This window comes from Daphnia pulex, chromosome 8, assembly GCF_021134715.1.
Source record: "Daphnia pulex isolate KAP4 chromosome 8, ASM2113471v1".
Taxonomy (NCBI): domain Eukaryota; kingdom Metazoa; phylum Arthropoda; class Branchiopoda; order Diplostraca; family Daphniidae; genus Daphnia; species Daphnia pulex.
In genome coordinates this window covers 8,174,287-8,189,285 of record NC_060024.1, presented here as the reverse complement: position 1 = coordinate 8,189,285, position 14,999 = coordinate 8,174,287, and the positions used below count along the sequence as shown (strand labels likewise).

Sequence of the window (14,999 nt, the reverse complement as noted above, 5' to 3'; positions counted from 1 at the left end):
TGTGTGATGCAAAAATAGCGTTCCATCATGTGTAACCAGGAAAGAAAAAAAAAAACAGAAAATAAAAGAAAAACTGGAAATTAAAAACAAAAAAACAAAGGGAAAGAATTTGAAAAGGGAGAATGGGGAAAATAATCAAACAACGATAATAATGTGCAATCATGCAAATCTTTTTCTTATCATTCCTTCCTCAAAGACTCTCGTAAAGTCATCCGACAGCAGGTGCTGGAATCTCTTGATTCTCTTCGTCTGTATGCGAGACTCACAAAGATCCTATTACACGTCTGTCGTCAACTTCTATATGGCTGAATATAACTTGGAAACTGAATAGCTTCTCTAAACGATCCTAATGGGGATCTGTCACCATATTTTATTCAACTTGACTACACAATGTCTCTCTAAATACTCGTAATTTATACCTCCCGATCGAAATTTATGACTATAACAAAACCTAAAGACACAAGGCCAAAAAAAAATTGTCATCGACGACGTGATTCATCCGAACCGGTTGAAATAATAATACATGCAATACCGTATATACCCATACCACCACCGGAAAGCAGCTGGCGTTTTTCTTAGATTTTTAGATGGACTCTCGGTATTCGTGTGCTGTGTGTGGTTTCCTTCTTCTCATTCTCTCCCTCTCATCATAATATATTATACTCTCTCTCCGTTTGTGTATATTCTAACCAGTTTCTTTTTCTATATCGAATAAGTTGAACGAACTTCTTCCTGTCTGCATATCTGGACAATAGCTGTACATATATATACTCAGCGAGAGTTTCAATACGGACACCGTAATGTCTATACACATGTGTGTTGTATGCAGCATAAAGGTCTATAACGCCGCCCAATAGTCAATCACCACAAGGCCCAACCATATATTTAGACTACTGTCGAATACAGTATTTAAATTTAATTTTCACTTGGTTGGTTTTTTTTTTCTTCTTCTAATCCTCAACCTATAATCTTTTTGGTCCTGTTTTGTAACATTTTACTTTGACATAAAAAAAATGAAATCCTAAATGAAATCAAGAGAATAAAGCAAAGCGAACAAGTGTAACAAACAAAAAATTTCGGTGGAAAAGACGTCCGGGTTTCTTGGTACACATTTAATTCGCTATTTGATTATTATTATTATTTGAATGCATAAAAATCCGCCCACGAATGCTAGAAAACGGCACAACTCACCCATATCCTCCGCGCGCGTCTTCCTTCTCTGATATCGCGCTCTCCCGGATACTTTTGAATCCTTTTTTTTTATTTCTTTGCCTTCCGTCCGTTCTCTTTTGTTCCGTCATCATCACCTCCTGTTGTTTGTTTGCTTCTAGTCAACTGAATGTGTATGTGCTAGTAAATATTTTAACTGATGCAGTCGAGAGATAGAGAGAACACAGTTTCGGAAGGGCGTTGAAAAAAGAAAAATCCTTCGCTCTCGTCATTGTTTTGTTTTTTTACGATCGCACACCCGGATGGAAACAGAGACACGGTCACGTCAAATATGGGTCGGTGTGTCGGGATTTCAAAAGTACAAAACCGAAAACAAAACCAACCAAATAGCGCTTTGTCACACTCCGAATGCTGTGTTCCTTATTAAAACGGACACACGCGCTTAGCTTCAACATTTCAGTCTGGAACGTACCGGTACTATCAATTTTATATACAGTGGAAAATATTTTTTGGACAGACACCGCGACACTTGACGATCTTGACAAATAATTGGAAACATCAGTTGAATCGTACGACGAGGGTTATATTTCAAGCCCCTATTCTATGTTTTGTGAAATATATAGCTACATTTTATTTTTTGAAAATCTTTTGAGGGGAACGGAGGAATGTAGGGCAAGCGGTAATGTTCCAGTTGGCGGGGCAGAATCGGTTTGGAAAATCGGAATTCGTACGACGGAATGCTATAGTATACACACTTCACGGAGGGGGATAGACTTTTAGTTTTCGTTTCGGCTAACGGTAATCGATGGATTCGCTCGGGTAGAACACTATATAAGAATCCAAGAGGCCGCATAGAGTCACAGAGAGGCACCCCCCTGGAACAAAACCCCCAAAAAAGCGCTTCAACCCAATGACACGGATCTGTTGAACCGATTACGCGATAAATTTTGAAAGAACTGTCGTAAAAATGTCCGCGTCTTGTCATCTAAAGTCTCTATTATTACGATGGATACAGAATAAATCATTTACTTTTGGCTGATTCCGGTCACCGAGGACCCCGGCCGAAATTATTTCCGTCGTGGGAAATCATTCTGTAATCATTTTGACTTGATTTTTTTTTTGTTTGGCCAAACATTTGGGTTATTTTTTTTTTTTACAATAGGACTCTTGATTGGGCAGTTTCCTGTCATAACGCTGAACGACTTTACCAGCTGCCGGCCTGTCCTCGTGACTTACAGAATTTCGTTCTACATTTTTCTCGTTTATTTGTTCTCTGTGTGTCATTCGAACGAGAGAGAGGCAGAAATAGAATCAACCAGTGCCCTAAAAGGCTCCGCAATTAAATAAGTTAATAAGTGTAGACACAGATATAAGCAAGCCCTGAATGTATCCATCTGGCTTCTCTCTCTCGTCAACAGTCTGTTTTTCATGTAACAATTTAACGGCTCTTTTTTTTTCATCTCTTGAGACCTGGGCTTGTCCTTCTGTTTTGAAAACATCTGCTATACGCGCTTTTGGGATGGAGAAACAAACCGAAAGAGATGATGAAGGAGTATCATCTGTCTTAGGAATAATATGCAATGTTTTCATTTCTAATTTATTAAAACATCGAAACGAAAAAAAAAAAAAAAAAAATGCAAAGTGGCGATTTTATTATGCAGGAATTCCCTCCCATCGTCTAACGGTATACTCTTATCGCATATCCTTATTAGCTCGTTACGACTGCAATCGTAAAAACTGATCTGTGTCGCGTTAATAATTAGATTTTTCCCCAACAAAAAAAATTATAATATTGACAGTTATGTGCACAGTAAAGGAAGTGTATTTGTTATGTATCATGTCTTATCTCTCTTTATACAATGAAAGGTTCAAAAAAAAAAGACAAACACTTGGTAAATTATTAGCGGGAGAGGTAGGGAAATGCCAGCAGCTTGACACTGGCGTTAGATTCCCGCTCTTTCCTGCAGGTGTGTGGTGTTAACAGGAAGGGAGGTTGAAACTTCCTTTTTTTTTTCTTCTTCTTGGTTGAATAAATAAAATGAACCCGAGGAGGAACAAACAATAACAGGAAGTTAAGGGATTTTTTGGGGGCAAAGGCGGACACGGGGGGGGGGGGGACGTTTGTCTTGAAGGCATTTGAGAAGAAAAAACTAAAAATAATAATTAGCAGTTTGGTGCGCTGGCTGGTTAAATAGGAAACGAAACGTGCATTTCAAATGTGGAAAAATCATATGTCAATCAGCAAACGCAACATCAACAATTTAAATAATTAAAACAAACAAAAAAATCTCCCGTTGGGGAAAATGTTAGACATAATTCCACATCGCGTGCTACTGCTGCTGCTGTGTCTATACGTGTGTGTGTGATAGATATTGTTCTACACGTGTATCTCTTCAATCAGCGGCTAATCGTGATGGCCTTTCAGCTTCTTGAGGAATGTTTCTTTGACGCTGAAATCGCACGAATCAAACACGTCCTTGCATTCCTTGTCCTGCAGGGAACGCCCCTTGTCAGCGGCATCCTGGTAGTCGTCGATCATGTTCTTCAGCGCGTCCGGGATGTTCAACATGGACAGGTAGCGAGTGTATCTGCAGAATTAATCAATGAAATTAGTTACCCGTGGCTTATGCGCCTGCCAAAAAAAAAACAAAAAAAAAAACAGGAGGTTTAATACCCGAATGCGTTGACGATCTTGGAAGCAGCAGGTCCTAGAGCCTTTTCGTTCTGATGGATCTCGCAGAGGATTCGCTTCTGGCAGCCGGTGTCGTGAACGTCCAACTTGCGCCACATCTCTTCCATCATGGAAATGTAGTCGAGGATCTTGAGACTGTCCCAGTCCATTGGGGCATCGCTCGATCTAATGTTGAATGTCAGTCAGGAAAAAGACCAAAATGAAATATTTTGAAATGTTGAACATTTGGCGCCAAATTTTAAAACAATTTAAAAAATCAAATCAACTGTGAAACCAGTGCTCGTGTGCATAATAATCAGGTCTAAAATGTGTTTTGCAAGAACCCGGACCTGGCGTAACCGTAACTGCTGCCGGAACCGGCGCCAAATCCACCGGTTCCGCCAGTGCCGTATGAGCTGTAGCCGCCGGATGAGCCACCGCCGTAACCTCCCGATCCGTAGCTGGTCTGACCCTTCATCATCAACTTGTTGGAGACGACGTGATAGATGAGGAATCCCAAAGCGGAGAGGAGAGCGGCCGTGCCCAGCAAGGCCAACAAGGCGCCGGTCGTGTTCAAGTTGAGCAAATTGCCGGCGCCCGTCGGCAAAATGAGAAAGAGGCGAGGATCGAGCGTTTGCTCTCCGCCCTCGTCGTCGCTCTCTTCCAACGCCTGGCCACCGTCGTCAGAACTGTCGTCCTGCAACGACTCCCAGTCCTCGGCTTGACTCGACCGGACCAACAACGTCAGGAGGAACAGAGCGGAGAACAGGATCCAATTTCGAGATGCCATCGTGCGGTTGCTGGGATTGGGTGGCTCAGTCGGCACTTAGGTTGAACGGTAAGGGGGTTTACTACAGTTAATGCTCGAATGTTGTGACTTTATGGCAACCAGAAAACAAAATGGGAATTAAAAAGGACAAGATTTTTTTTTTAAGTTGAGGAAATTTGATGAGCAAAATTTAGTGGGGGGGAAGAACGTTCGATCCAAGTGATAAATGAGATCTGATGTTGTTCGTCTATCCACCGGGCCTACTTATATATTCAAGGGGGTTGAACCGGAAGCTGGTAGACAAGGAAGGCTCGTCTTGTACGGGTTCTTCGCCTCGTCTGCTGCCGTTGAATCAAAAGGCAAGAAGAAAAAGAAACTAGATCACTGATCACAGCATCAGTCACGAGTAGAGTTGCGATTACACACCGATCTCTCAGCCGGACGACGTAGCGCGTCGAGTCGAATCTTTCTCATTATGCCAACTTTGAATAGGGCAGTGCCCCTTTTTTCATTATTTTTTTTTCTCTTTACCCGAAAACAGTATCACCTTTCCGCTTGGTCAACGCGGCGGCTAATACCCCGTTTGAATTTGTCTCATTTTCTACCCTCTACACTTCAGTGTCTTTTTCAACGAAACGACGCAACCCAACAGATGTTCCCTTCTCTCATTCATCATCCTTTTAATGATTTCCGTAAATAGTGGAGAGGGTAATATTACTTTAAAAATCAACAACAACTATAGATCGGGTCCCCGGTCCAATTATTGATCAACTCTGATAAACAAATGACTTGGCCTAAATATAGGTGAGGGACGACATCAATAATGAAGTATCGGCATTGAAAATGAACAGGTGATGGATGTACGAGTGTCAAAATTTAAATTAAGAAAGGATATTGTCTTTGAAAATCATAAATGACCGAGAAAAATTAGCGCTGAAAGAGAAAAGGAGTTCCGGCAGTAGAGACAACAGGGTCATCAGACTGCGCTCTCTGCATTATTTAAAGTTTTATTCTGATGCTTTTTTTTTTGCTACTGTGAGTAATTTTTTTTTGTAAAGTTGTTCTTCATCAATGTCTAAATTTCACAATACCAAAAATTACTGTTATATCCCCCCCCCCCCATATTTTCAAGTCTAGTGGACAGCAGTAGAATTTTCATGAGATGCGCCAACTATTGTAAACAATATCCAGCTGTCTAGTGACGTTGGAATTCTTTTAAAATGAACTTTATTTTTAGATTTTTATTAGCCAATTCCAAGTCCAATTTGCCTTGTTCCTAATCTTCAAATTCGACGGGAAAATGTAATAAATTCAGATACCGTATTGGTCAACTTCCTCAATTGGCTTCTGTGTGGGAGGCAGAAGATAATGAATAGTAATATAAGTCGCATTCTTGGTGAACACACCCCCTATAGCATAAACAACTAACACTAAAAATTCTTGTCAAATTATCACTTGAAATTTTGAATTTCTCATGAAAAATTTGAAATGTCGTCAATTGCTATTCAAATGCCATCTGTTGTACAGTGCTGTGAATTCTTTGGCGTGCTGGTAAAGGTAAACTGGAACAATGCGTGCGGAACGAAAATAAAAACCAGTAACAGTTTCCGAAGAAACCGAGACTGGTCGGCCATCTACTGAGTGATTTTCTAGAGTGCGAAAGAGCGGAGCCGCAATCTTCCGAATTGCTCGTCAATCTTACCGGGCGACGGGTTGACTCTGATAGCCCAATTTCGAATACGGTTCGTAGACGTAGTGCTGCGCTTGCGGCTGGGCGTAGTACTGGTTTTGCTGGTAGCTTCCGGGCTGCTGGTTCAACCAAGGTGAAAAAATGCTGCCGCCGTTCTTTAATCCATGATTGTTAAACGCCAGCGAGAAAAGGACCACCGCGCCGATGACGACGGCCACGATGCCCACCGTCGTGACCAGCAGGGCGCCGCCGGAGCCGAGAGGAACCAGCGTGCTGTTCTGGTTGTTGAAATACAACCGTCCTTCATCGGAGTCGAAGCTGGGAATTTTCTCATCGACTTCATCGGCCCTGGTCATCGATAAGGCCAGAACGAATACGACCCAGACGGCCGCCCGTTTGATACGCAGTGATCCGCAAGACATTAAAAAACTAAATTCGATTCACCTGCATTGGTTTCAAGCACAAGAGATTCATTATTCATCTTCTTTCTTTTCAGTTAGTGGACACTAAAACGATTGATGCAAAAGGCGTCTGTGGGGTAATCAGTGAGGTCAGATGTTGCGTGCTTGGCAAGTAGCTTTAGTGCTAAGTGTTCGTCCCGTTACAGGCCAATATGTGCAGTAGCTTTGGTGATCTTACATTCTTAGAGATCATTGGCGTTAAGCAGTCAACGATTGTATAATTAACTTTGGGTCTGTTGATTAGCGTCGAGACAACAGTAATTATCTGGGAAGAAAAAAAGGTCCTAAAAAATTAAAATGCACGGGTTTAGGACCGAGCAGATTCCACCCGTGACGAAAGATACGTAGTACGTTCCGAAATAAAAAGGCCAGCTGAGCAGGTGGCTCGGTCATAGGTAAAAATGTGGTTGGGAAAAAAAATGTTGAAAAATATTGAAATTACCTATATACCCTCAAACCTAGTCAAGTTTTTTCCTAGAGAAAATGAGCCATTAAAAGTCTAACGGTTGATTCACTGCATATATAAACTAGAAATATGAAATGACGCTGATATCGTTTGTCTATAATTTTCTTTCGGTATGCGGTAGGTCGACGTACTCGTCTGGTCACTTCCTTCCGAAGTGCCACCTGTTGGTACCGTCTCGTTGGCACACAAATTGGCGGCTGATAACCTTACCTGACGGATCGGTGGAGATGATCGAGCCAGTCCAAGCGTTCCATCCGCGTCAAGTAATAGAGATCGGCCCGTTTGCGAGCGGCCGCAGCGAAGGCGATGATGAGGGAGGCGGCGATGATGGCCAGGATGAGTAGGACACCGCAGTAGATAACAATCGAGTTCAAATTTGTACCCTCGTACAGGCTAATAATCAGTCCTCTGGCTGTTTCTCCAGTTTTGCGTGCAGCCGTCGCCAAAAGAGTTGGCATTTCGTGAAACATTTTCTTTTCGTTTGTTTGATTTTAGTTGTCGAACTATTCGCAACGGACTAATTTAATTTGAACGCACTTTGACCATGTACACTGTCAACTGTGGATGCAATCGTCTTTGGTGCGGAATTTGATTTACGATTTTAGAAGAGAGGTGCTTTTCAGAAAGTGCAACAAATTCTGTGATTACTGTCTAATTGGTTAGATAGGAAGGGATCAACGAAATTCTTGCGGAGTTAGCAAATAAATAATTAGCCGATCAATTAAGTATTGAACAAAATTAGTAATGAATCATCTGTTTCGAAAAATTACTCAACTCTTGCTTTAGTATGCAAATTTCAACAAATTGGGAATCGACTAGCCACGCAAAGTGGAATACAAAAATGAAATGAAAGTAACTACCATCTGTAATCTGAATCAGATCTTTTAAGATTTTACATCGAAAGATAAAAGATAGCTTGCCAAAAATATCTACGTAATTCAAATTGAACGAGCAACAGGGAAATTTCAGTTAAGCAGACGCTATTTAAAACTATCGGGTATATAAATACTTTGACGGTGACTTGAAAAAATCCAACTTAACTCTGAAGGAAACAGAAGGACAGTGTTGCTGAATGAAGGCAAGCGATATACTGCAAGCGTGCGGATTATTAGTCGCAGCTTTTGTCTTTTGGCTTCTTGTTCCGACTCTCTTTCGGAGAAACATGCACTTACACGAAGTTGACGGCTGGGGCTCTAGGAAGGCCGAAACACCTGTCGTCGCAGACTACTAGTTTGTAGACGATATAAGGACCTCCTGCTCGCAAAGTTACGAAAACGCTCCTAACCGCTGGTTAAATCGGTGATGCAACGGCTCCGCCTTCTTCACCAAAAAACAAATCAAGACTTTGCAGCTCAAGTTCAAGTTGAAGAGGAGCTGATGAAGACAAGACTGTGACTGTACCATTCTCCGTCCTTCACATCTCGTATATATACACAATCCCGGGTGGCAATCATCGTTCGACACATGACGCAAAAGCGGAAGACAAAAAAATGAGAAAGACGGTTGAAAAACTCGAAATTGAAAAACATTTCAATCGCGTTATTGGTACTGACGAATGTACCGTTGCTTCTTCGACGGTGTCAAAGGCCGTGCAAGGATGCGACGATCATTTCCGCCTTTTTGCTGCATACAGAACGACACTCACTTTAAGAGAAAGCGTGAAAATGCTGACAAGCAGAAAAAGAATCAAAGAGCTTCCGTTTCCGTCAATCAAAGATCTAGATGCAGCCCAGTTCCAAATTTCGTATAACCTCTTTCGATATATTTCAAGCGTTTTGAATAGTTCGAGTTCATGTCACGAAGAGAAACGTCGTAGAATTGTGACGGATAAGAAATTGTTGCCTGGACGAATCCGCCCGTAAGTTCGTCTCCACCTAAAGAAAGTGCGATTTAATAGCCAACATGGCCCTGAGCAGAGATATGGCCTCGTCGTTGCGTGCCGAGCCCAGGTCACTCTGTTAATGAAATAATTACTATATTTAAAGAAAAAAGCCACCATCTTCATCTTCGGTTTTTCAGCCGTTTTAGCAATTTAGCAACGCTCATCGTTTTGCCTACTAAATGTTTTTTTTTTTTTTTCAACGGTAAATGTTTCAACCCGGAATTCCCTTTGATTGCCGGTATCCGGGCTCTTCGATAAACGCGTGTGTATGCATTCCAAAGAAATACCAAGATCGCATATAGACGACACGCGTGAAGTAATTTGTCAACTATCTTCGTACACACGTCTAAAAGAAACAAGACATGCGGCATAAGGCATATAACAACATGCAATGGGAAAACCTGGATTTACGTGTATGCAGAGAGTGACACCATGAACTAGAAAACTCAATTTTCTCGCGGATGAACAACAACGAATACATTGCATAACCGGAATGTCAATAACAAACTATAATTGTTTTTCTTTTTCATGAGCGGACCTGCGGTGGGTATCCCATGTGTCCCCTGTTTAATTTCTGTGGGACTGCATGCTAGTCTGTTGTGTGGAAACCAGAGTTACATCTTAATTGACGCCCGAATTAGACGGAAATTTTCAAAATGTTTTCGCATCCTTCTTTTTTTTTCTTTCTTCTTACCTTGACGTTTGACAGTCAGGCAAATATTTCACTTGAACATTTTCCAGACGCTGGCTCATTTCGTTCCCGCTGTCTGCCGCTGTATTGTGGTTTCTTGGTTGAATACGTCAAGTATGAGTAGTTTTCAAGAAACTGAGATAAACCTTCCTCAGTCAAACGAACACAACTTGTGCTGAGAAACTAGGCTACTAGGGACACTGTGATAATTACACAGCCCACCTGTAAAAAACCTGTGGGAATGCCCCAAATGAAAATTTTGAATGGGACTTGAGTAGGGGCTACCACCCCATGCCTACATCTTGAAACAAACAAATAATATGGTACCATAGGAGTTGACGTGTTGAGGCTAACTCGACCGAGTCAACGTTGATGTGTGTATTAGAAATTTAGTTTTTCGTTTGATCTACTAGAAAGCAGAGACTAATCAAAAGAAATTGTAAAAGAAATGAAGTATTGCCAGATGCAAAGCCAGCGTAAGGAGCGGGGGATTAGCTGGGACGAACAAAGCATGATAAAATAGTTTTCTCATAATAGAATATAACAGGTGACCGAACATATCGGCATTCTTCAAATCATGTGGGAGGGAAAAGGTTGCCCTGCTTCCGTTGTTACTCTTCCGCTCTATCAAAACAGATTCCAACATCCCGCTAAAGTAAAATACCATCGTCACACAAAATGATGCTCATAATTACTTTAGCTGCCAAGCCCATGTCCTGTAAAATTTGTTTAAAGGGGGGTAGATGCTCACAAAAATGGAGGGAAGACGAGCTACTAGCCTATCCAAAACACACACAAATAATAATAATTGGGGGAAAAAAAAGAAGGTATATGATACATAATGGGAAGACGATAGGCACCCAGAATTGTGAGGATATGATAAATGGTTCATGAAATTGGCTCATAAGAGGAGAAAAATCGCGTTCGCTTGAAGTGAAATCTGGTTCCGCGGTTGGTTCGCCTTTCATTATGTCTATTTTCTAATTTGGTTGAATACTCCGCTGAATGCCAGTTTACAAACGTTTATGCGCATTAAACCCAAGGGAATTGCTCTTGAAATTTTTTAAAGTCGAAGAACTCGGTGTCGTTTTTAGTCCAGTGTCAGAATCCATCATCTTGATAAAGAAAACGGAACATTTCTAACATGGATCTAAATAGTGATTGATAAATTTAAAAAGCCTTACCGCCAAGTTGGCACAACTAGCCGCCATGCCCACCGCTCCGCCGTTCATCATGGGGCTAACAAGAGAGGTATCGCCGAGAATTGAGGTGTTTGAAGACCTCAGCGGACTCATTACTGTGCTCATTGCTCTTTTCAGACGGTTCGGCGTTTTGCTGAAACTGAACGCTCGGTTAACGGCCATGCGAGTCTTTGATGCAAGTCTAAAAAGAAAAATTCAGATATATTTTATGGCTTTTCTTAGGTAAACTTATTTGAGAAATAAAGCGATTTACCTAGCGGCTCTTCTTAGAGTGCCCGAAGCTAAGTCACCTGTATCTATATCAAGCTGACGAGCTTCCATGCACGCCAGGTAGTTTTCCTGTGAAAGCAAAGAATATTGTTAATATACGGATTCTTATTATGTACATTATATATTGAAAGCATGTACCGCGTCCGCCCTGCAGGTGATGTTTGCCATCAATCGACAAAGAGTTTTCAAGAATGCAACTTTGTCTACGTCTTCTGAAGTAATTTCGAACGAATAAAGGCGCTCTTTTGTTTCGTAGTGACTCCGGCAAATTAAGGCAAACACATTTTGACAGTCTAAAACAAAGTTGCGAATGAAGTGATAGACTGGGATGGTCCTATGGCAAAAAAAGATTTACCTTCTGTTTCCGTAATGTCGATAACCCTTTTAACATGGGAAACCGATATTAATTCGACATGCTTGTAAGTAGGTTTGCTTCCTTTATCAGCACCTCCTCTTGGCGGCTGGAGGCTGATTGTGCTAACATCCCTCCTTAAAGTATTACCTCTTGATCGACGCTTGCATATCTATACAAAAAAATAATAATAAATAAATAAATATACAAAAAGTTAAAAATAAAATATGCGAACTAAGCAAATGGCTTTAAATTTACCTCAATGACGTCGGAGAATAAAAAGAGTGTCAGCTGCCCACCACGACCAACAATACCATCGCCCAATTCAATAACGTCGCATTGGGATACAAAGCTACGATGGGAAGAAACAATATGTGCCTAAATTTCAATTTGAAATAATGTAAAAATGAGTTGAAATTTAACATCTATTTTAATTAAAAGAAAAATTATTTAAATGACAAAATTTAACGAAGCTTACAGGACAGTTTTCGATGTCGTTGAAAATGTCAAAAAGGACAACTTGACCCTCAGTCCTCCGTTTGTCTTCATTGATGTGCGTCATTACTTCTTTGATCGTGGACAGAGCTTTCTCCAGTTCACCGTAATCCGGATTGCTTTTTGGGGTCTGCTTGAGTAAATCGTTCAAAAGCAAACTAATGGATGGTAGTCGTTGAACAGGACGAATAAGAAGCTCTTGTAGGCTCTGCCGTCGACATTTGGGATTACTCTGACCCAGTTTAAGGAATGCGTGGAAACGTGGCTTCGATCGGTCGCTCATGCTCAACACTTCTTTGGTTTGCTCAAAAAAGTTGACAAAAGGAGGGTAGGCCTTAACCAAGTCATGCGACTACAAAAGTAAAATATACAGTTATGTAAACGAATATGCTGGGTATGCGAAAATTCTTTACTTACATGCTTCAAAATTAAAGCTCCGACGCTGATGTCTTCTCTCCAGTTGAGTGCGGTATTTTTAAGTTGCACAAGTAACTCGAAATGGATTTCATGGATAGGCGGTAGATTGCCAAAAATGATTTTGACCTCCGTGGGATCAAGCAAAGAGCCTCCAACTTGGCTAGGATCCTCAAGTGGCTTTTTGAACACCTAGGGATGAAATGTTGAATTTATATATTGTGGTAAATAACGCGCAATAAATAACACCAAACCTCAACAATTGTCTCCAGTATTTCCACATAATTCATTTCCGTATGCAACAATTCCATGAACACCTGATGTCGAGGGGACATTGCTTTGAGATCCTGTGGTGTAGGAACGGAAATGGTGAGATCACCTTGACCCCCCACTTTCTCGGGACTCGTGGCATCTAGAAACGATCCACTTAGGCTGAGTAAGCCAGATTCACTAATCGAGGAACGGCGGCGATGAGTGTCTATGAATAAACAACATTTTCGTTAGTCATTAAAAGGGGGAAAAACTCCAAGCAATAAACATTTGTACCATGACCAGACGATGGAACTTGAAGTAAGCCAGGCGATCCTCCTTGAGCAGCAAGTTGAGACACTGTGTCTCTCAAGCGTTTACGCTTGCGGTTTCGAGATCCTGGAGTTGTGGGTGACAATACCCCATTCCTTGGGCTCGTCAAATGAGTCTGTAAAAATCCCGGGTTTTTAGAAGCGTTGAGTAAACAAAAGAATATCAATTATTACCTCTTTATAAGGATAAAGTTTTTCACTGGCACAAATATCCATTTGAATTGAAACCCAAAACCATTTAACTTCAACCAACATAGCTTTACTGGGTAGCTTCTCTGGAATGTTTCCAACTCCAAGGGGGTCTATTACCTATTAAAAGGATTTCGTAAAATTCCACCATTGTAAATCTTATTGACATGAAACTTACCACATGCGTGCAGTTAGGATCATCCAATGTAGTTACAGATCCTCCGTTGGTAGTCAAAATTTCGTTCATTTGAGTAACCTCCTCGTCATTAATACCTATCCAGCAAACATTGGTGCCCTCAAAAATCTTGAGTGCGTTGTTCGTTTGCTGCAAAACGGAAAATATTTGATGTGGTAAATAAATTTCAATAATGACAATGAAATAATACCATTGTGGAGTCAATGGCACGAACACTTAGATCGTGACGTTTTTCCCACGCTAAGTGGACCCACGAAGCACTCATAACTGGAATATTGAATGTGACTGCATACTGATATTTCTCTCCTCCAACTTTATTGGCAATAAGGTGGGTGATTTTGTTACAGTCAAATTCCTTTCGAATGCTGCCACCCATGTGATGGATACAAGAGACCAGTGTGTTCTAGTGATGGTAAAACATTATTCCAATTGTTAAATGATTGGAAAATTGCATTTCTTTTAAAGCAACTCACCACTTCCTCTCGATTTCTAAAGCCAGTGAAGCAGGATACTACATTCTCCATTGAAATAGAAAACAATGGCCGATCAAGTTCAGGCATAAAATACTTCTTAGAAACTATGTCAAGCAAAGCTGAGTAGCCCAGAATCCTGCATTCCTTCTTGTACAGAACCTCAAACACTTCATCGGAAAACTCATACAGAACAAACACTGTGTCATGCTGAGGGTTAACAAATTCAAGACCATCTTCTGAATGGAATACTGGTACTCCAAAACTCTAGAAAGTACATTTTTACAAATAACAACTTTGACATTTTAAATGTATAAAAACTTACTTCGGCAGCTTCTTGAACCCCTTTCACATCACACACTCTTCCCACTAAACATATCTTGGATGTAATAACTGAAATATTTACAAAAATATTTAATAGAAGTGACAGTTCTACATGATAGTAAAAATTTTTATACCTGGATGAGAATCCTCTTTATTCCTGCGAGATTTCTTGGACGGGGTTTGTAGAGTAAGGTAATTCATAGAAGCAGACACTGAACCAGACATGTCATACGTTGTCTCCATCATTTTGATTTAAAATAAAATCCACGGGTTGTAACGTTTGAAAATCAAACTCCCAAAATTTTTCTCAACCGTATAACAAACAAGACTGGAGCTCACAATCGAATTTCAAAAAACAATAAGTAGGCGAGCCATTTCTTCGAGTTTATTGTGCAACTGTAAACCACACTGGACTGCCTTGCATAAATGAAAAAGCCGAAATTTCAAATTTCATACAGCGTTGCCAGACAGTTTGCCCGTGTTTATACGAAAATTTTCCATTATCCTACCGCGACTCCGCGACCGTTATAAACACCATCACATCAATGCATACGTGTGTGTTGGTATGCACCTGCGGTAGAGGATCCTTTCTTTATCTCGGTGCTCACCAAACCCTAAGATGATGACAAACACTTTCAGTTTGCACACCTGGTGACTCGCCTGTTGAGGCATATACTTTAATTCCATTATTTTACCTGCTATTTTT

General features: G+C 40.9%; 2 protein-coding genes across 3 annotated transcripts; both read right to left on the bottom strand.

Annotated features, from left to right (window-relative positions):
* Positions 1–2,974: 2,974 nt before the first annotated feature.
* LOC124199556 lies at positions 2,975–8,629 on the bottom strand. Of its 2 annotated transcripts, XM_046595389.1 has the most exons (4): positions 8,400–8,629; positions 6,313–6,744; positions 3,845–4,027; positions 2,975–3,758 (listed from the first exon to the last, which is right to left on the bottom strand). In XM_046595389.1, exons 2-4 carry the CDS (start codon positions 6,720–6,722, stop codon positions 3,575–3,577), a joined length of 777 nt encoding a protein of 258 aa, XP_046451345.1. In that variant the 5' UTR covers positions 6,723–6,744; positions 8,400–8,629; the 3' UTR covers positions 2,975–3,574. The 2 variants fall into 2 exon arrangements, with proteins under 2 accessions (XP_046451345.1, XP_046451344.1); XM_046595388.1 differs by lacking the exons at positions 6,313–6,744; positions 8,400–8,629 and adding an exon at positions 4,192–4,875.
* Positions 8,630–10,135: 1,506 nt separating this feature from the next.
* On the bottom strand, positions 10,136–14,734 carry LOC124199520 (protein ECT2-like). The gene is made up of 16 exons (XM_046595350.1): positions 14,428–14,734; positions 14,295–14,362; positions 13,973–14,236; positions 13,690–13,902; positions 13,482–13,628; positions 13,289–13,423; positions 13,080–13,230; positions 12,788–13,011; positions 12,537–12,725; positions 12,103–12,471; positions 11,883–12,002; positions 11,628–11,796; positions 11,411–11,565; positions 11,256–11,341; positions 10,985–11,183; positions 10,136–10,915 (listed from the first exon to the last, which is right to left on the bottom strand). The coding sequence occupies exons 1-16, from the start codon at positions 14,537–14,539 to the stop codon at positions 10,814–10,816; spliced, it is 2,703 nt and encodes a 900-aa protein (XP_046451306.1). The 5' UTR covers positions 14,540–14,734; the 3' UTR covers positions 10,136–10,813.
* Positions 14,735–14,999: the final 265 nt, after the last annotated feature.

What these genes read in the sequence shown, in the direction of transcription:
- LOC124199556 (XM_046595388.1), bottom strand. Translation starts at nt 4,631, where the DNA reads ATGGCATCTCGAAATTGGATCCTGTTCTCCGCTCTGTTCCTCCTGACG. An exon ending in AGCAGTTACGGTTACGCCAG is followed by an intron (nt 4,028 to 4,191) that starts GTCCGGGTTCTT and finishes ATTCAACATTAG; the next exon opens with ATCGAGCGATGCCCCAATGG. An exon ending in AAGATCGTCAACGCATTCGG is followed by an intron (nt 3,759 to 3,844) that starts GTATTAAACCTC and finishes TTAATTCTGCAG; the next exon opens with ATACACTCGCTACCTGTCCA.
- LOC124199520 (XM_046595350.1), bottom strand. Translation starts at nt 14,539, where the DNA reads ATGATGGAGACAACGTATGACATGTCTGGTTCAGTGTCTGCTTCTATG. An exon ending in TCACCTGCAGGGCGGACGCG is followed by an intron (nt 11,342 to 11,410) that starts GTACATGCTTTC and finishes TTGCTTTCACAG; the next exon opens with GAAAACTACCTGGCGTGCAT. An exon ending in CTAGTTGTGCCAACTTGGCG is followed by an intron (nt 10,916 to 10,984) that starts GTAAGGCTTTTT and finishes TTCTTTATCAAG; the next exon opens with ATGATGGATTCTGACACTGG.